The 21,279-nt window shown below is 51.6% G+C and overlaps 1 protein-coding gene across 3 annotated transcripts in view; it reads right to left on the reverse strand.

Moving 5' to 3' along the window:
* The window catches only part of Gask1a (golgi associated kinase 1A), a 34,197-nt gene extending 13,205 nt beyond the window's left edge, over positions 1 to 20,992 (reverse strand). For all 3 annotated transcript variants that reach the window (XR_005976517.1, XM_041677432.1, XM_041677433.1), the window contains exons 1-2: positions 20,746 to 20,992; positions 5,034 to 6,278 (exon numbers count right to left, since the gene is read on the reverse strand). Coding sequence is in view for 2 of the 3 variants with exons in the window: in XM_041677432.1 (XP_041533366.1) it covers positions 5,034 to 6,278; positions 20,746 to 20,748 (1,248 nt within the window). In the remaining variant the exon portion in view is untranslated. The remainder of the gene's footprint in view (positions 1 to 5,033; positions 6,279 to 20,745) is intronic.
* Positions 20,993 to 21,279: the final 287 nt, after the last annotated feature.

Consider the following 21,279-nt stretch of genomic DNA (forward strand, 5'->3'; position numbering starts at 1 on the left):
TCACATGACCAGCCCCCCCATGCTCCTGCCTTCCCTACCAGAGCCGGAATAAACCCTCCCTTCCTTGAGTGGCTCTTACCTTTCTGTCAAAGCAGTGAGACAAGTAATTAACACCCCCAAACAAAACAGAACAAACACAAACTTTCCTTTTTCATTGTCTGTTTTAAAAAGGTTTTAAAACAGAGGCAGGGCTCCAGTGAGGTAAGAAACTCACTGTTGGGGATACAGGGCAGCTGGGCAGCGAGGGGGGCCCTCACAGTTACACACCTTGTGCCTGTCCTTGGTCTCAGCACCAGGAGCTCGGCAGAATATAGATACTGTTTTATGGTTTCTGTGGGCTCCTCCCCTGCTGAGTGGGGTGTGTCTGCTCGGCCCTCAACCCCAACTAAAATCAACAATATATGTGTCACCTCACCGGAGTTCAGAGTTTTTGCCAAGGTTGCTATACCTTGGTCTTATGGTGCCAGCATCCTCCTACGCCTGACTGTTCCCATAGCAATCATTGATCACTATTCATTTCCTTCTTTGAGGCTCACTGATGCTTCAGGAGCCCTGAAGGGCTCCCCTGATGAGGTCAAGCTCACTCTCTCTCAGTTGTCTCCCTTCTGTGTCTGAGGAGGAGGGGTACATGACACTACCCCCCGTGTGTGTGTGTGTGTGTGTGTGTGTGTGTGTGTGTGTGCGTGTGTGCGCGCGTGCGTGTGTGTGTGTGCGCGTGCGTGCGTGTATGTGTGTGTGCGCGCGCGTGCGTGTGTGCGCGTGCGTGTGTATGTGTGTGTGCGCGTGCGTGTGTGTATGTGCGTGTGTGTGTGCGCGTGCGTGTGTGTGTGTGTGTGCGCGCGTGCGTGTGTGTATGTGTGTGTGTATGTGTGTGCGTGCGTGTGTGCGTGTGGCCCTGAGACCTTGCTCCAGCTGGATTAGGATGTGACTGAGGCCAAACACCAAGACAAAGATCTGGAGAGGGAGAAGTTGGGAGGGCCATTCAAGGCACTGAAGGCCTTGCTTTGTCTGACAGGGCGGTAATGGATATAACCGTGACAGAGGACAGACACCCTCTCCGAGCTCTCTGGCTAGGCTGTGGCTACTGCATGTCTTTGCTGTGGAGGGTTTCCCCATCACTGCAGTCAGCTGCAATCTGGCAAGGATCCGGCTACGAGCTCCCCTAGACCAGCCCTGAGTCAGTTACTGCCCACCACTCTTAGAAGAGTTACTGTGGGGTGGGTCCCACACGCCCTTGGCTGCCTTCTCTCCTACGAGCAGGCGGACGGGTCAGTCCTGTTGGGACCTTGGTGTCAGGCTCTGCTGCTGAGAACGGAGACAAAGGCTCCTCTCAGGTCTCAGTGAGGAGACAGGGTTGGACAGGGCTGTAGCAGAGACAAGAGACACAATAGGAGCCATTGTGTTGGTCCCAAGAAGAGACAGAGCCCAGACCTGGATCCTGGCAGCTGGGGCCTTCTGGGCCCTAGCTTTGGGGGCCACAAGCCTTGCTCAGCTGACTTCTCCACAGATCACCCAGGTCAGACAGTGACGAGAGTCTGGGGTCAGACTGGAGTGTAGAACTGTCTTCCAGGTCTGACAGTCTTTGCCCGCTGGAAGTAAGAGCAGCCGTGATTACCCAAGGAAGTCCTCACAAGATGGGTCTCTGACCATCCCCAGGAGACGGTCAGGGAACCGTGGCTCACAAGACTTATGAGCCACGCCCCCAGGATCTAGAAGCAGTTCATGGCTGTAGGGAGTGGGGGTTCCCCAGAGACATAAGTGTCCATGCTCTGGTAACCCCTCACCCATGTTCTTGTGAGCAACCCCAAGAAATTCAGGTGTGGGGGCTTCAGTGGAATCATTCTTTTACCAGCCCCCCACTCTCTCTGGAGTGAATACCAATAGACTCCTCAGGAAACAGGAAACACGCGGGAGAAAAGCCCCTCGCACAGGGAAACGTGGTGGTGTCAAACCCAGCACTTCCTTCCGGGCCTCTGAGTTTGCTAACAGGAGTCTGAGGGAGGCCGATAGCAGACAGATGGCGAGCTGCATCTGGGGTTTGTGGCCAGCCATGGGTCACTCAGCACCTCGGGTACCCGTGCAGAAATGCATGTTCTGCAGCCTCACCGAGGTTTCTAGGAAGGTTCTGTCGGCCAGATGGTTGTTTTCCTTGACAGCTGTCCAGCAAACTAGGGAAAGGTGGCATGATCCCAGACCCGTGTCTGACCACACCGCTGACCTGTGTGTGCCTTGGCTGCAGAGGTTTCTGTCCCCACTAGCAGAATTTGGCAGCTGAGGAAGGGTCCCATGCTGCAGACCTGGAGATGAACAGACGGGCTCTGTGCAGAGCAGGAAGCCATCCTGAGCACATTGCTGGAACCCGGCTTTGCAAGGGTCTGCTTCCGGTCTCGGCGCTCCAGGGCCTCCCTGCAAATGTCCCCTTCTGCCCCCATTACTGGCCAGCTCAATAGTGGCTGTAAGAAGGGAGTGAGCTCTGGGCCAGGCCAGCCAGGCTGCCTCTCAGTCCCCTGGCTGTGACCTTAGACAAGGAAGTTAATCTCTCTGAACCTCAATGGCCCCATTTTCTTTTCCACTAATAATTACTCGTGTGTGTGTGTGTGTGTGTGTGTGTGTGTGTGTGTGTGTACATACCTATGCAATGTACAACAGTCACTCTCTGACCAGACTTCTCCTCCTACCCAGCTCTGGGATTCCAAGAACTCACCACCACACTTGGCTTTTTACATGGAAGCCGGGAATTCAAACTCAGATCTGCTCAGCAAGTGCTTTACCTACCAAGCTCCTTCCCAGCCGGCTCAAGCTGAGAACATGCATAAACATAGCGTCTCACCTGTAAGAATGCCTTGGGGATGGTCTCAGTCTGTTCCAGAGATGCATTTGGTCTGGTACCTACTGTTTAACAAGTGCATGCCCTCACCAGGTGCCTGTGTTAAATATATCCATAAACACCCCAGCACGCAGATGTCACGGGGCCAGTACACCATCTGACATAGGCAGGGCCCCGAGACAGGCACTGGGACAAGAGTCCAGTGGGAGGCAGTTTATCTGTGATCGAACCCCAAGAACTTCAGCCCCTCAAGCTGTGTGGAACAGGCACACAGGGCATGTCTTGGTTTCCTTCCCCACTGCTGTGATAAAGAACCCCAACAAAAACAACCTGAGGGACGAAGGGCTTATTCTGGATCATGATTCGGGGGTACAGTCCATCATAATGGGGAAGTCACATTTTAACTGTGGGCAGAATTTCCCTGGGCAGGGGATTCTGGGATGTATACAATAGAGAAAGTGAATCAATCACTACAAAGGATTCATTGCTGTCCACTTCTTGGCGGTGGGAATGACCAGCTGTTTCAAGCTGCCTTTGTCCACGGCCAGCATCACACGTACAAGCCGGGGGCAGCCACACTCATGCTCAGGAGCCCCCGGTGGACCCAGACCTTGCCGTTCAACTCCACCCAGCTCACCCACTCCAGCAACTTTAGACTTTTCTCTTGCCAGGCAGAGATGCAAGACCCTCAGTGAATGCCCCGTGTCCAGATGGACGGGCACCTCTGTCTAGGGCTCTCCTTTTATTCCTTCTACCTCCGCCTCTCTCTCTCTCTCTCTCTCTCTCTCTCTCTCTCTCTCTCTCCCCTTATCTTATTTTAAATCATTCAACACTCTTGACTCCATGTTGGCTCAAAGATATAAAATTATAAACAGTGTTAAGACTAGAGAGACGGCTCAATGGTTAAGACCACTCGTTCTTACAGAGGACCTGGGTTTGATTCCCAGCATCCACATGGCAGCTCACAGTCACCTGTGACTACAGTTCCAAGGGATACAACGCTCTCCTCTGGCTTTGGTGGTCACCAGGCATACATTTGGTAAACATACGTTCACGCAGGCAAAACACTCACGCACATTGCAATAAAATACAACAAAAACTTGCAAACAGTGGCAAACTGGTCTTTTAACAATGACATTGGGGGAGGGGTTCTCATTTTGTAACTTGGGAATAAAACAGAATTTCCGGTAATTTCTGACATAGCCCAAAACATACTTCTGCCTTTTCTGGAGTGTGTGTGTGTGTATGTGTGTATGTGGAAGGTATACATGCATGTGTGAATGCATGCACATGTAGAAGCCAAGGGTCATCTTTGAATGTCTTCCACAGTTACTTTTTGAGACAGGGATTCACAATGAGCCTGGTGTTCACTGGTCCACTTGTCTGCCTGGCCCCACCTCGCCAGCCTGGGACTAAAGACAGGCCCTGCTTGGCTGGGTCTCCTAGTGTGTGGCCTGGCAAGTGTGTTAGTGAGGAAACCTCTCTTCCCAGCCCCCACGTCTGCCTTCTCAGCAGGCATTTGTGGTTCTAAAATCAAAGTATTGATCAACTATAAAGTGAAGGGCTGAGACGCATCATACAGTGTCACGAGCAGACTCTTCATCTAAAAGAAGATATAAGCACATACCTCTCACTAATAGGCAAATTCGCTTTCCTCTTTAATAAATGGCAAGGTTTTATGTATATCTGAGAATTGTTATATGCCTATATATCCAAAGTCACATGACTATTTCTTGGGTAAAACAGGGTCACAAATAGAATCCTGTTGTTGTTGGTGGTGGTAGTGGTCAGGTTTTTTGTTGTTGTTCTGTTGCTTTTTGTTTGTTTTTAAGATGTGTAAGGATGTTTTGCCTACATCTATGTCTAGGGACCCTGGACATGTCTGGTACCTGACAAGGCCCGAAAAAGCATCAGGTCACTGGAACTGGAATTACAATTGGCTGTGAGCCACCATGTAGGTCCCGGGGATTCACCCTTGGTCCTCTGCGAGAGCAGCCAGTGTACCTAACTGCTGAGCCATCTAGCCAGTCCCTGAGAGGAAGATGTTTAAGAAGCCCTGCTCCAGGGTACCACAGGATAAACAGACAGAAAAATGACAAGAACGGTTGCTTGGTAACAGGCCAGGATGGTGAGGAGAGGGCATCCTGGCCAGGCAAAGCTTCACCTGGAACTCCCTGACCCCACCCCACTGCCCAACCACACCTACCTGCAGCAGGAAATCAAAGAGGGCCAAACGTGCCCACTCAGCATGGTGGATGCCCGGGCACAGGCTCTGGCTTGGCAAGCTGCAGCCGTTAGCCAGCAGGGCCTGGTACTGCAACCAGCCCAAGGCTAGAGAGTTCTGATCCTCATCTGGGTCTCCTAGGTGCTGCACATCGGGTGCCCACCAGATGACGGGCCTCAGACCGCCATCCGTGTAGCGGTAAGGCAGAAGAGGACTGCGGAAGCCCCGGGCTACAGCAGGCAGGCTCCGTTGGAGCCCCAGTACACGGTCCACGTGGAAGGCTAGGACTTCATGCAGGTCCCTGGGCCTCTTGATGAGGCCGCAGAGGCCCTGGGAGCAGAGTTGGCTGAGCCTGAGAGGAGACATGTCCTGGAAGGCACCCGTAGCAGATAGTCCGACCTGCAGCACCTGCCCATGGGCGGGAACCCTGGCTTTGCCCACCACCTCCCCATGGGCCAATAACCAGAGAGTCTGGATGTCATGTTCTGTGAACCATGGTGGAACCTGCTCCCCGGCTGCCGCACTGGCCAATGACCCAGGGGTCTCAGTACGGCACCACGGGGACCTCTGCAGCTCTGCAGCAGTACCAGGCCACCAGTGAGTCCCTGGACCTGAGGTGATACCCCCAGCCTTCCCGCCAGGCAAGATTCTGTCCTTGGCTCCTGGCAGGGAGCTCCCGGCCAAACTCACTGCAGCGGTTCCTCTCCGTGCCTGGAAAGTTGCCAGGCTGCTCCCCCGGAGTGGTCTAACCAGAGTGTCTGTCTTATTCTGCCTCTCTTGGACAGGACCACCGTGCTCAGGCTGGTCCAGGTCTGTGCCTCCTGCATCTCTGACCTCGTTCTCCTGCACACGATGTTGGACACTGAGTGTTGGACCTCCTGGCCCAGCGGCATCTCTCCTGACCCTCAGTGGGTGTCTGCTTCTGTCCACTCGCACTCTGTGGCTTTGCTTCTCAGCACAGACCAAGATGGAATCTCTGGGCAAAGCCCGGCCTTTTCGGAAGCCCAGGTTTCTTGCCTGCTGCCTCTGGCTAGAGTTCAAAGTCTGCCAAATGTTGGGCTCAGGCATGCCGATTTTCCCCTGGAGCTCTATGGGACCAAGTCTGGGGGTGGACGCTGGATGCTCCAGGGGGAAGTGAGTGACAGTCACTGCAGACAGGATCATCAGGAGGCAGAATGCCATCACTGACCGTTTCTTGCCACGAAGCCTTCTCCAGAGCCAAGACGCCTGAGGACAGGGTAGCAAAGACAGCATGAGAACGGGGAAAGCCACCAACTTCAAACCACAGAACATTAAAGACTGTGAACAGTGCATAAGGGGCAGGAAGCAACAGCAGGACACCTAGCTTGCCCCACAAAGGGGAACGTGACAGCCCAGCCAACTGTCCCCCAGCTTCTGAGTTTGGCTTGCTTCTGAGCCAGGCTTCACTGATCCTTACAGACAGGCCTGGACTTCTCTGGGTTAGCTGCCGCAGTGATTACCACGCCTCCCTACAGACTCTGCCCACTAAGTCCTCACCAGCTAGTGATGACCCCGTTCCTTTCCATTCTGTGATCTTTATGACCATTCCAAACACACATACAAATAAAGCTCCACAGAAGTCCAAGTCTAAGAAAATCAGAGCAGTGGGCTCAGCCGTGGAGAGCACATACTGGACCTGAGTTCAGTTCCCAGCACCCACGCTGGGCAGCTCACAGGTGCTTCTAACTCCACTAGCATGAGATCTGGTCCCCTCTTCGAGCCTCCCTGGGGTACCCATACTCACACAGAAACACACATAAATGCATACACACACATACAATGAGATAAATAATTAATTTTTAAATTATTTTTATTTCATTTGCATTGGCATTTTGCCTGCATGTATGTCTGTGTGAGGGTGTCAGATCTTGAAGTTAGAGACAGTTGTTAGTTGCCATGTGGGTGCTGGGAATTGAATCCGGGTCCTCTGGAAGAGCAGTCAGTGCTCTTAACCACTGAGCCATCTTTCTAGCTCTTAAATCTTTAAAAAATAAAAAATGCAGAAAATTGGAGGGAAAACCCCCTTCTCCATGCAGGAAGGCATGGCCCTAATCTGGGGGTGTGCCACACAACATTCTGGTGAACATCCAGTGTGCCCTTCCCTGCAGAGACATCTGAGAATGTCGATAATGACACCAAGAGGAGTTGTGGGGCCCCACTTCCCACCATCCCTTGCCATGGTATGGGAACACTTTTAACCATCAGAACAACCGGAGAAATTGGGGCTAAGTAATTCATATTTTAAAGTGGAGAGCAGGAAGGCCAGAGCCAGATCACAGATGGAAATATTCAGATAGCACTGAGAGAGGAGATGAATCCAAGAGAGCGTTTGTTTGGATTCTTCTTCTTCTTTTTCTTCTTTTTTTTTTTTTTGTTTGTTTTTTGAGACAAGGTTTCTCTGTGGTTTTGGAGCCTGTCCTGGAACTAGCTCTTGTAGACCAGGCTGGTCTCGAACTCACAGAGATCTGCCTGCCTCTGCCTCCCAAGTGCTGGGATTAAAGGCGTGCGCCACCACCGCCCAGCTGGATTCTTCTTCTAAAATCAAATCAAAACAAGTGATGCATTTTCCAGTTGAATTCATAATCTGTGTTCTCAAAGGGCTGGATACCCCCAGGAATAATAAATCCCCTCCTACGGATGGGCTGAGAAAGTGGGCTGTTTGGGTCCTGCAGTGGCCTTACTTGGCTTCAGGAAACCTGGGGGGAGTTGGCAGTTGGAGGCCCAGATGGCTGTGAGCAGATGTCGCAGCTGGGTCACACAAGAAAGTTTGGGAAGAGAAAAGTGATTGTGAAAAGGCAAGGAGAGTCTCCGGCCGAACCCGAGCTGACCTCCCTGCCCCTCTCCTACCGATCCTCAATGACCCGTGCGCAGCTGGTCCCGAGAGGATTGTTCTCTGCCTGGCTCACCAACGGCTCTCCTCTCAAGTCCTCAGCCACTACCTGTCACCAGTTCCTGCAAGGAACAGCCATGAGCCAATAACTACATCCTCCCAGAGCTGCAGAAGAGAAGGAGGGCCAGAAACCCACAGCCCGGGCACCCTGGGCCCAGGTCTGAGCTTCCAAAACTATGGACAATGTGCAAGACTCACATCTCTGTCCCTGTGACTCAGAAGATGGGATGGGATTGCAGCTCCCTCCAAGGGCCCACGTGAGGGTTAAGTGAATCAAACTACACAACAGGACTGCTGCACCCTTCCCAGGAGTGTTGGGGTCACCGCTGCACCCTTCCCGGGAGTGTTGGGGTCACCGCTGCACCCTTCCCGGGAGTGTTGGGGTCACCGCTGCACCCTTCCCGGGAGTGTTGGGGTCACCGCTGCACCCTTCCCGGGAGTGTTGGGGGGTCATCGCTGCACCCTTCCTGTGAGTGTTGGGGTCATCACTGCACCCTTCCCTTGAGTGTTTACGGTTTGACAGCTGACCCCCACTTCCTGTTCTCTCTTAACTTCCCGAGTGTGGGTGCACGGTGACCAGGTGCCTCATGCTTCCGCTGTCATAGTTTTTCTACCAGGATGGACTGACTGCCTCCCTCCTCAAACCATGGGTCAAATCTGCCCTTCCTCCTCCACGTTGCATCTTGAAAAAGGTAACACATGCCCCCAAGTTCCAGACAACTCCTTATCTTTCTGGGGTCTGAAAAACAACCCCTGAGGTCTGGACATGTTGTACGACCAGGATACCCAAGGCAGGGCATAAGAGGAAGTTTTTTATCCTAAAACCTTAAGCATGGGCTGGGAGCAGGCTACCTGGCAGGGCCCAGCAGAGGTTCTGTCCAAAGATGAGAGGGGTAGGAAAGAGTGTTGGGCAACAGCGTGGGGAAGAGTAGTCAGAGAAGGCAGGGGCCAGGGTATAGGGGACCAAAACAGGGACGCAGTCCCTGGAGCAGGAGGGCGGTGCCTTAGGAGCTGGGCTTTTCATTTTATTTTCCTAATTCTTATTTTGTGTTGTATGTGTGCACAAGCATGTAGATGTGTCATATGAGTGTGTGTAGTGGGAGCTGCAGCCTCTTCCCACAGCCCGGCTCCTGGCCGCCTGGCTAGTTTATACCCCGAAATAACAACACACAATCTGTATTCATTTAAATACTGCCTGGCCCATTTCTATTAATGTGTGTAGCACCAAGGTGCACTTACTGGGAAGATTCTAGCCTACGTCCATCCTGGGTCAGAGCTTCATTGTGTCTGCTCCAGAGAGCAGAGCTATCGAGTCTGAGCTCACTTCCTCTTCCTCCCAGCATTCTGTTCTGTTTACTTCACCCACCTATGTTCCAACCTATAAGGCCAAGCAGTTTCTTTATTAATTAACCAATGACCTTCCTCCATCAAGTGTGTGTGTGTCTAAGTGTGTAAGTCCTGTGTGTGTATATTTGTGTTTGCGTCCTGTGCTAGAACATGTGTGTGTTGTTTGTGTGAGTCCAGTGGCACAGTATCCTGTGTGTTTAATAAAAGTCAGCTCTAAATCTGACATCAGTCATTTCTAAAGCTCTGCCAAACCTTGGTTCCTGACCATTGTCCCCTTCTGACCCCTCCACCCATTACCACCGACCACTGACTCATTGCTGCCCTGACAGGGGCTGGCAGAGAGTCCGGAACGTGGAGATCCTGTACCATCTTCCTCAGGTTCAGTTAAATAACTGCCAAGACAAGACTGAACGGGTGAGAAGGGACCCATGAGTTGACTTCCGAGAGTCAGATTAAAGCCACATGTCACCGTCGTCACTCGTCACCGCCGTCACTCATCACGGTGACTGTGGGGCTCTGCTGCCCTTGTTCCCCAAAGCCAGACCCCAGGCAGGGAGCACGGCATGGGAGTGGTCCAGCCACAGAGCCACCAGGCACATAGAGACCCTCTCCTGACCTCATCTGTGGGTCATCGCGAAGTCAAGCTGTCCCTTCCCCTGTGGGCTGAGTCCCAGGCTGCCTGTCTCCAGGGCCACCAGCTGGCCAGGCTCCAGTGCTCAGCCCCTGGGGGGCTTGTGGTTTTCTCTCCACAGCAACAGCGCCAAGGCAGGGAAGGGCTTTCACCCCTATAATTTCTGGCTCAGACAATTTAAAGGAAGAAAAGCTAAGGAGTGGAAACTAAACAGTCACTTGGTATTCCCTGTGTGCCTTGGGCTGCCTGAGGGACTTATGTTAACTCGTTGGTCCTCATGCCAGAGTTCTGAGCCAGAGATTAGTGCGGTCACTTGCCCATTGTCCCCATTTTACGGGGGAGGACAGTGAGGCTCACACAAGCATCAAGGGCTGCACCAGGCGCAAACCCAGCACATCTGGCAGAAATGCTGTTATATCCTGGCAAGGCCTCCCAGCCTGAACTCATGGAGATTATTTTGGGTTTCAGGAATGGCCTGGCTCTGAAAGGAGACTTAACTATTTAGGACTGGCCAGCTCATCTGCAAAGGGGGATGTGAATGAGACCAGAGGTTTGTGGCAGGCCCTGGCCAGCAAGGCAAAAATCACTGATTTAAATATTTTGAGTTTCACATTCATTCAAAGCAATAACTGCTGTGTTTCTTGTCTGTGTTATTCCTTAATTTCTATAATCAGAAGACTACCAATATCCAATTAGAAATGCCAGGATCTGACTCCTTCCTCTCTGGGCTTATTTGAGAGGCAACGTCATGCAGTTTCTTATAAATTATCTGTCGTACTCTAAACAAAACCAGAAGAACCAGGCAGGTTCTGCACTTCTCAACTGTTCCACAACAAGCTCCACATTCTGGAGCCCAGAAAGTGGCCACCATCTGGCGAAGCTGGTGAAATGGCTATGCCCATTAACAGCAGCTGAGTGCCCACATGCCCTGCGCCAGGCTCTCTCCACACCCTACCATACCCATACTGTGACCAGAAAGATCCAGACACAGGAGTGAAGAACTGTCTTCAAATCACCTGACTCGTATGTGGCAGGCAGGATTTAATTGTTTTCCAAGACCATATACTTCTCCCCCACCACAGAATGGTGGGAAGACTTCAGGCCCTGAAAAGCAGAGGTGAGTTTATAGAAGGCCCAAACACGGGAATGCCACCGTCGTGGTTGTCTTCAAAGAGCGGCCCCTGTCACCTCACACAGCCCCTTCCCCAGGCCTCACCATGCCTCGACTTCACACAGCTCCTTTCCCTATTCTTCATGCAACCCTGACACTATCTGCTGCTTCACAGCCTCTCTTCAAGCTTCCCAGGGACGCTTCCTGTGACTGTACACAGCCCTCTCTCCTAGTCATCATGGAACCTGCGCTGGAGACAGCTGACAGCGCCAGGGCCCAAAAGTGACTGCTCTGCTCCTAGGTGACTCTGAAGAAACACCAGCATAGACTTCAGCAGCCTCAGGAGTCTTCATCCATCCAATGGGATAATGGCAGTATATTGTGGAATATTATTTTGACTAAGCAAAGATGTGCTGTGCTACATTTGCTTATGCTGAGGAATATTGCTTTAACCGTGTAAAGATGTGTTACATTTGTTTGTAGCACATTTGTTGAATTATGTAAAAATGTATTGCATCTGTTTCACCTTGCCAGCCTAAAGCACCTGATTGGTCTAAAAAGAGCTAAGTGGCCAATAGCTAGGCAGGAGTTGGATAGGCAGGGCTGCTGGGCAGAGAGAATAGGAAGAGAGAGACGCAGGAGAGAATGGGGAACATGGCTGGGGCCATAAGCTTCTTTGTGTCTGACTGACTGGCAGCTGCCTGGCTTCTTGCCCCAGATATGTCCCTCATTCTCTCTTCCTTCTCTCATTCTTCCTCTTCTCCCTTGAGCCTAGATTTCTCCTCCTATTTATCCTTTCTGCCTGCCAGCCCTGCCTATCCTTTCTCTGAGCTATTGGCCAGTCAGCTCTTTATTAGACCAATCAGGGGCCGTAGGCAGGCAAGGTGAAACAGATGCAACACATCTCTACATAATTAAACAAATGTAGCATAAACAAAAATAACACACCTTTACATAGTTAAACAAAGTAATATTCTGCAACATAAACAAATGTAACACATCTTTGCCTAGTTAAACAAATATTTCCACAACAGCAGTATATCCCTGGTAGAGTGGCCCGTTGTTGAAACTGGGAAACCAGCCTTTCCTAAGACAAGCACTGTTCCCAGGGAAATGAGCCATCAAACATAAGATGAATGAAGGAAGCTGGAGGGATGGCTCAGTTGGCAAACTGCTTCCTTTGGACGTAGGAGGGATTGCAGAGGTGCCCAGCTGTAATGAGGCAGAGACAAGGGTCACTGGAGTATCCTGGCCAGCTGGTCTAGCTGAACCAGTGAGCTCCAGGTTCACCGAGAAATCCTTTCTCAAAACATAAGGGAGTGATTGGAGGAGGCAGATGGTATCCACCTCTGGTCTCCAACACACACACACATGCACACACATGCACACCTATACACACAATTGCATGGGAGTGATAACATGAGAGGAAATGAATGTTACCTGTCATTCATAGAAATCAGATCACTCAGTACAAAACATTCAAAGCAAAGTGTGACCCACAGTCAAATTCCATGGAACCCGATGGTGGTACTGTCACTTTGACCATGACCATGATTTTGAAGCAATGCCTCTGGGAATGCCTCACGGCAGCAGCCCTGGACTTCACTGTGGAAGGTGAGCCCTCTGCCTGCTCACAAGAGGACGGTGTCTGCTGATGCCAGGCTCCAGTCTTCGCCTAAGTGTACAGCAGGGCTTGGTGACCCACTGGTCCTGGGAGCCCCTCCTCACAGACTCAGCTGTGGCATCATTTTATTCTGCTCACAGGAGCACCACTGTGGTGACGTCAGAGGCCACTTGGAATGTTGGAGGTCCGTCGTCTGTTAGAAATTTCCTCTGTCTGCTACACATTTTGCTCTTAAATGCCAGGAATTGGGGTGGGGTGGAGCAGAATGAAAATTGTGACTGAAAAATGGCATCTTGCTTTCTGGCTGCTCAGAGGCCCAGACACAGAGACAGAGGGGGGCCAGGCAGTCTTCCAGGCACAAATCTCCCCCCTTTTGAAGAAACTCAGGATAACAGGAGAAAACCCAGCTCCCTGTCTCTGAAGTCACCCCAGCCTCCAACAGGTCAAGGACTTCTTTCTACAGGACTGGACAAAGTTTGTGAACCAGACCTGTGGGCCAGTTCTGGCCTGCAGATGTGTTTTGCTTGGCCTGAAGTGTTTAAAATCAATCTGAGCTGATGCTGAGAAACCCATAAAAACATTCATATTTGCAGTGTCTCTGGGCAAGCAGGGAGGAGGTAGCAACAGACACACTAGAGCCTGGTCCCCACAGCTGGACTATGATAGGGTGGCTGTAGTAATACGAGCGGCGGGACTGCGTCCCCAGCACCCCGGCCGCCTGGCTAGCATATGCCCCGAAATAACAACACACAAATTGTATTCTTTTAAACACTGCTTGGCCCATTTCTATCTAGGCTCTTCTAGGCTAATTCTCACATATTAATTTAGCCCATTTCTAATCATCTGTGTAGCTCCGCTAGGTGCGCTTACCAGGAAGATTCTAGCCTATGTCCATCCTGGGTCGGAGCTTCATCGCGTGTGCCTGCCCGGGAGCGGGGCATGGTGTCTCTTCTGAGGCGTTTGCTCCCAAGAGGAGAGCTGTCGAGTCTGAGCTCACTTCCTCTTCCTCCCAGCATTCTGTTCTGTTTTCTCCACCCACCTGTGTTCTAACCTATGAGGGCCAGCCAAGCAGTTTCTTTATTTTTTTAACCAATGACCTTCCTCCATCAGGTGGCAGGCACCAGTACCTGTGTAGCATGTACGCGAATGCGTGCACGCCATCTCCCAACACTCTTGCCTTTACCATATCTCCCCCTTTTTCTGGGCCTCCTCCCTTCCTGATCCCAGCAGCCTGGCACTCAGTGCAGTTCTTGGTGCAGGGCTGCCATGTCCAGTATGAGAACCACCGGCCTGAACTCCACTCCTGAGTTCAGCAATTCCAGCTTTCTTGTTCCTGAGTACACTGGCCACATTCAAAGGGCTCATTTGCTGCTTGTGAATGGCAGCTACGGTGTGAGACCCACAAAAGAGAGAACTTCCACAATCTCAGAAAATCCTGCCAGCCAACTCTGGGGGAACAGAATATGAAAGGTGAGAGCCCTTAGCCAGCCAAGCACTTGCTGTCCCATAACTCAAGAGGCTGAGGTTGGAGGGAGAGTCCAGGGCCAGCCTGGGTATCAAAAGGAAAAATAAGAGAAAGGCAGAGGTGGAGAGGGAAGGGGAAAGTGGGGAGCGGAGGAAAGGGGAGGGGAGAAGAGAGAAGAGAATATTTGCACGAGTCCTTTGTACCTGGGCCATACTGTGGGAGGAATCAAACACATTAGGCTGCTGCCTTTCAGGAATTCACCGTCTATTTGGGGGAAAGGCAAAGTTAAGAGGATGTAGGAAGAAGCCTCCAATGCGGTGTTGGCCACGGCCTCTACCCACACCTGTCCGTACCAGAGATTCACAGAAGGCACGAGCACCAGGCATCATGGCCCGACTCCAAGGTGCCACAACTGCAAACACTGCAAACAGTGTGTTACCTGGGTTGATCCTGGGGTTGAGCAAGGAGCTGGGCCAGGACAAAGGACAACACCTCAAAGCGCAGATCCGGGCAATGTGAAGAACCCGATGAGCCCAGTCAGGGCAATCAAAAGGAACATCTGCAGACTGGTGGTCACCAACAGCAGCAAACCCAGTCAGAACAATCGAAAGGGACATCTGCAGTCTGGTGTGGATGAGCCCAGTCAGGGCAATCAAAGGATATTTACACAGACTGGTGGTCGCCAACAGCAGCAAACCCAGGAGAAGATTAAATTAGAGAAATGTATCATTTGAGCTCAAACCATGGTTTATGTCTGACTGTAAAGAATGGAAATACTTCTGGAACGGTCTGAGGTGTTAACCCGGGAAAAGGCGCATCTAGCAGTGGGAAGAGGTGGCACTGTGCCTAGAGACTCACCTTGGATCTCTGTAACTCGGCTGATACTCAGATTTGGTGAACCTCTAGCTACTGATCTCTAAAATGGGCCCAGTGATCATAGCCTAGGCACCCAAAGGGTGAAGGATTCAATAAGATAATAAGAAATCTTGAAATCTCAGCATTTTAGAAGAATTGTAACATTACGTTGAAATGATGTAATACAATAAAGCCCTGCATGTCTGTCCTTACAGCTGTGGGACATGGTCCTGCCATGGCCAACATGGCACCCAGTGTGCAGTAGAAGCTTGGTGAAGAGTCTTTTGCTTTGGCTGTTTGTCTTGGTTTTTAGATGTGTTTGTGTTCTGTTTGTTGGTTGGTTTTACTCTTTGTTTGAGACAGGTTCTCACTATGTAACCCAGATGGCCTTGAACTTAGAACAATTCTGCCTCAACCTCTGTGCTGCTTAATATTATGTTGGCTTTACAGAAACTCAATTGAGAAAACACTCCCTGTGGTTTGAATAAGAATGATTCCCATAGGCTCATGTATTGAGTAAGAATGATTCCCATAGGCTCATGTATTGAATAAGAATGATTCCCATAGGCTCATATATCTGAATGCTTAGGGAGCAGAACTATTTGATAGGATTAAAAGGATTAGGAGGTGTGGCCTTGTTGGAGGAAGCATGTCACTGGGTGTGGGCTTTGAGGGCTCTCTACCTGAGGGTTAGAATGTAGTGACCTGCCAGCCACCATATTCCCACCATGATGTCCATGGGCTCTGAAGCTGTGAGCCAGCCCCCGGGAGAATGTTTTATTTCATAAGAGTTGTCGTGCTATGGTGTCTCTCCACAGCAACAGCACAGTGATGCCCACCAGACTGGCCTGTGGGCATGACTGGGTGCTTTTCATAATTAGTGACCGATGTGGGTGGTCCCACCCCTGGGCTGCTGGTCCTGAGTGCTATAAGCAAGCAAGCTCGGCAAGCCATGAGGAGCAAGCCAGTAAAGAGCGTTCCTCCACGGCCCCTGCTTCAGTTTCTGCCTCCAGGTTCTGCCCTGTTTGAGCTCCTGCCCTGATGTCCCTCACAGGGGACCGTGACATGAAACTATTGACTGGAATAAATACTTTTCTCCTCAAGTTGTTATAGTCATGGTGTCTCACCACAGCGATAGAAACCCTGACTGAGACAGTCTCTCAAAAGCTGGGGTGACCGCCATCAGGACAGATGTACTTACTTATGTCATTTCTGGTGACCCAGGAGTGGAGGCCCTTTCAGGCAACATGGCTTCTGATTCTCCCAGTGACCTTTTCCCACTGACATGTAACATAGAAACAGTTTCTAAAGCTTCCTAAATCAGAGAGTATCTGTTCTACCTAATGAAGCCATGGATAGGGACCTTCTGAACAGAGAAATTAAAGATTGCTGATGATCAAATGGGCTGATTAAAATGCGCTAGGAAAAGTAAACGAACGCCATGTCCTATGAACACGCTAAGCACATCAAACCCGCGGGCTTTCAACACTAACGCCCATATCCCCTCCTCCACTGCTTTGGGTTCTTCTTTACCATTGTGGGGAAAGACTTCAGGGCCAATATCAAAGCAGTTGTCTCTACTCCATCCCCTTCTTCCTGGGAGCTTAAATCTCTGCTTGGTGCCCTGAGGGACTCAAGACAAGGCAGTCCCAGGGGCCAAACGCAGACCTTTTTTGCTGTCTTGCTCCCATTGAATGTGTGTGACTGTGTGTGACTGTGTGCTTACATACATGCAGAGAGATTCCTCCTCCTTACAGTACAGTGTTACACAATCCTACCTGCAGGCACTGTGAGCTGCAGTGGAAAGTGAGCTGGGGGTTAAATGTTCACAGACTAACCCCAGGAGGAGCAGAGTCTGAATCCAGAAGCCACCTTCTGAGCCCCTCACACTCTAAAACTATACAGAGGAGGGTGTCGTGAGAGTCTAAGCCCTGAATCACTGCCACAAAGCAAAGGGAATGTCATAGCAGAGCAGGAACTGCTCCTGGCTCCCACGTGTGACTAGGCAAGGTATCGCAGCACTTAGCCAGCCATACCTTCTCCCAGGGGAGAGGAACGAATTTACCTGGTATTTCTGAAGGAAAAGACACAATAGCATCTTTGTTGTTACCGCAGGATCTGGGGAAAAGTGGGGGTGGCTGGCCATCAGGGCCAATTGGACGAAAGCCGGCAGAAAGTCTGCTGTGCAGAGGCCAAAGGAAGCTCCTGCAATGCCCACAAAGAAGCCTTGCGGTGGCCAGTGCCTGAGCAGGGTCCAGGTGCCCGGGATGCACACACTGAACCTCTGTGTGGAGAACAGAGCTATTCTGTCCTGGAAGAAGAGTGTGACCCACCTTCCCTCCCTTGGAATCTGCTGGGTACCCACATGGTTCCTGCACAGCATCCCAGCTCCACTCTCAGACTCAGCTCCCCTGAATTTAAGAACACCTACAGCCTCACACAACCTGAGCCCCTCTCAGGCCCTTGTAGCCAGTCTGACACCTCGGCTTCTGAAAAGCGTGCTGTGAGGTAGGCAGCCAGTGCCCCTGCTGCTGCTCTCCAGGGAATCGCTGCCCAGAGACTCAAAAGAGACCCCAGAACAGTCAGGGTTCCACACAACAAGGAGGAATTGCTTGAGAAAGGTGATAAAAACGAGATATTTTCAAAGCACAGCTGGGTCCCATGAAAGCTTCATCTTCATCATCAAGTTGACTGGATTTGGAATCTCTGGGGGGGGATGTGAGAGTTTTCAGAAAGGTTTAGCTGAGATGGGAAGACCTACCTGGATGAGGGGAGCACCATCCCATAGCCTGGGGCTCTAGACTAACTACAGAGAAGAAAGGAAACTGGTCACCACCATCCATCTCTGCTTCCTGACTGGATGCTATGTGATGTGAATAGGGCCAGAAGCTCCTGCTGCCATGCCTCCCCTGATGGACTGCACCTTCAAACCGTGAGCCAGAGGAGACCCCTCCTTCCTCAACTTGCTAAGTATCCTATCATAGCCATGGGAAAAAAAAAAAAAACTACAGCTGGACTCCAAAGGAGGATGTTGGATAATTGGGTCGGGAAGAGAAGCAGCAAGATTTAAAGGAACTTTGTCAGAATTGTGTCCAACTCTACATTCATTAAAATTCTTTTTTAATCAACTGTACTTTGAATCCTATAAGGAAAGCCCAGACAGACAGAAGGAGAACTCCAGAAACTGTACAGACCAGGAGACAGGGGCCACGAGGCCACATCCTGCTCCATACAGACCATACAGACCATCCCAGACACAGCCCCCTTCCCGACAAGGCCTGCCACAGAGCACATCTCCTCTGAGCTTCAGAGAAACCATGCCCATTGCTCTTAACACCCCCTACCTCCCTTCCATAGCCCTCTCCTCTCCTTCCTTCTGGGGTCTAGAAGTTTTCTGATGAGCCCCATGCTGGGCTCCTTCCTCTCCTTTGGGGAAAGGATGCAAGGAGTGGACTCTATGTTTTGAAATTACCACCCTCTGCCATTGCAGAACTCCTCTTACAGAGGCTCCCGAGCTACCTCGGATGTGCCTCCAAGCTTCTTTAGGCACCAAGTCAACTTCATATTCCTTGCCAAAAACTTGAGAGTCTCCTTCACCCCACAGCCTGAGAAGTCACCTCAGCATGGTGGGACAGAGCCTAGACTGGAGACAGATGGGAGTTAAGCTTCTCTTGCTGATACTGCCTCCTTAGCCGGAGCACAAAGCCCAACCTGTTCCTGGATGAGCACCTTCAACTATCATGCTGGGGGAAGCAACACTGTCCTACCAAGGGGCTGCACCTCGAAGAAAAGCCAGTTCAGAGCAGTGAGTACCTTAGCCCAGAGCCTCCACCCACAGCACACCCTCAGGCTGCCGCCCCCCCCCCCTGCATCTCACAAGGAAAGGGCTATCCCCCCCCCCCCCGCATCTCACAAGGAAAGGGCTATCCACAGAGCCAGCCGGGCCCATCTCCACGCCTCCCTCTCATCTGCTTCTCCCCAGTCCTAGGCCCTCCACCGTTGTTAGCCAGTTCTTAGCTGATGGCATTTCTGGAAAAAATCACTACCCAACTTGGCTCCTAAGCACAAAGCCACAAACCTGCCACCCCAGCCAAGACGGGGTTTGAATTCTCTGGATGGTACTGGAAGAGGATGTTAGCCCATTGCAAGCAAACACCTTCCAAAGTCAAACAAAAACTGCCCACAAGTAAACAGCATATGGCATAGCCCCTTCCAGCGGCCACTTAGGAGAAACCCAAGTCCATGGCCAGCAGCAGGGGAGTAGGCTGCAGGCTGCAGCAGCTGTCGGTAAGGCCCACCCTCTAGCAGGGGTAGCTAGCTGGACCCGCTTGGAAGCCAGGAGGTGTGGAGTCAGGAGACTGTACAGGCATCAGAAACCACAGACAAGGCAGCACTAGAGACATGAACAATAGCAATCTCAATTATTACCCTTCTGTTTGTAAAAGACCAATTCGGAAGACAAAGAGAGAAATATCACTTAGCCTGGTTCTGAAGGACAACGGACTTTATAGAACTTTAGCCACTAAGATGGCTGAGGGGTTAAAGACACCACCATGCTGAGTTCAATCCCCAGAATCCACACAGTGGAAGAACAGACTCCTAAAAGTGGTCCATGACCAGAGACCACTAACACCCCTCAGAGAACATGGCTATGGCTCATACTTTTTGGATGGCAGGCTTGCTCCTGAACCAGGAATCCAGTAAAATCCAAGTTCTTACCCCACACCTCCAGCCACGCCTCTTTCAGACTTAGATTCCATGTTCATAAGGCCTGGAGAGAGGCCAAATAGAAGCCTCAGCATCCCGTGAGCCCCAGCCCCTGCTGCTCAGACCTCACATCTTCTCCCACACTGACCTACTTCCTACAAAGGACTCTCAGAATTCCTGGCCCATGGGTCAGCTTCCCAAGAAGCATCTGTGGGGAGTGCCCATCTGCCCCCCACCCACAAAAACTGAAGAGAAAGAGGTCCCTCAGGGGGGCTCACAGAGCAGACAGGGACACTCCCACCTCTCCACACTCCCTTCTCCCTTCTCTCCCCGGAACCTTTGGCTGCAGATTGTGAGAAGCAGAATGTACCAGTCTGCCTCGAGGGTTAACATCAATGCCTCAGCTAAAGCCACGTGGGCAGATTTTCAAATTCTTGGTGTCTGTGAGGCTGGGAAAGAATCAAATCCACAGAGGGATTCCTCGGAGCAAACAGCTCCTGCACAACTGCTCTATAGTCCCTGTCCAGCAGGTAGGGAGGGGAGGCCACAGAATCTCAGCAGTGAGATTTGCATCAAAGGTGATGTGAGGCATTGTTAAAAACATTAATACACCACTAAGCCACAGCACCCTGTGGAATTCACACACCGCTGAGAGGGAACGGGCGGCTCCAGAGGCTCCCGCCCATCGGGTCTGCCTTGGGTTCTCCTCTCCACCTAAGGGTTGGTCAGTAAGCATTTTACTTAGATGCCTGTTCAGCTACGGTGTGTGTGCGTGTGTGCGTGTGTGCGTGTGTGCGTGTGTGCGTGTGTGTGTGTGTGTGTGTGTGTGCGTGCGTGTGCGTTGGGGGCAGAGGGGCCCTTGACGAATCCTTTATCACCACCCTCTTCCAAGAACATCCCCAGTTCTGAGCAGAAAGGAAAGTCAAGCGGGCTCATGAGAAAGCTTGAGGGATAACTGTGCCCTGGGATGCCGCGTGTGCAGGCCGTGCGCCACTTCGAGGCCGCGTGCCCCGGTGCCCACCGCCCCATTCGGTAACTCCTACCATGTCTCCGCAAACTCTTGCAGGTTCCCAAGCTCAGCCTGCTGGCAGTCTCATCCCTGGAGCTCAGATTTCCCAGGCTGCGCTGGGCTCGGGTCCACACCTTTCCCGCAGCCAGATCGCAGGAGGGGGGCGGGAAGGGCACATAGTAGGATGCTCCCCGTGTGGGTTTGTGGGGTCCTGCTGCCGCGAGGAGCCTCCAACCGCTGGGGACCTTTTCAGAGTTTGCAGAGCTCCAGCCCAAGGCGCCTTCCAGCCTCCCCAATCCCCAGAAAACGCGGGAGGGGGAGGCCCCTTTCACAATAAAAGCCCTACCCGCTTCAGGCCAGCCGCAGCCGCCTGGAGCGAGGGCCCTGGTGCTGGGAAGGAAAGGGTCCCCTGCCGCCCGGGATCAGCGCTGGGGTTGGGTGTAGAGAAACCCAATCATGCCTCTAAGGTGTGCGGGTACAACCCATGGGGCGGGGCTAAATCCGTTAACCACTGAAGGTCATTAACTATGAACAGACCCTCATTCAAGAAGCCAGAATAAAAAATCAA

This window comes from Microtus oregoni, unplaced genomic scaffold (genome assembly GCF_018167655.1).
Source record: "Microtus oregoni isolate MIOR12 unplaced genomic scaffold, Mior012 000028F_ref0000031, whole genome shotgun sequence".
In the NCBI taxonomy this organism is placed as follows: domain Eukaryota; kingdom Metazoa; phylum Chordata; class Mammalia; order Rodentia; family Cricetidae; genus Microtus; species Microtus oregoni.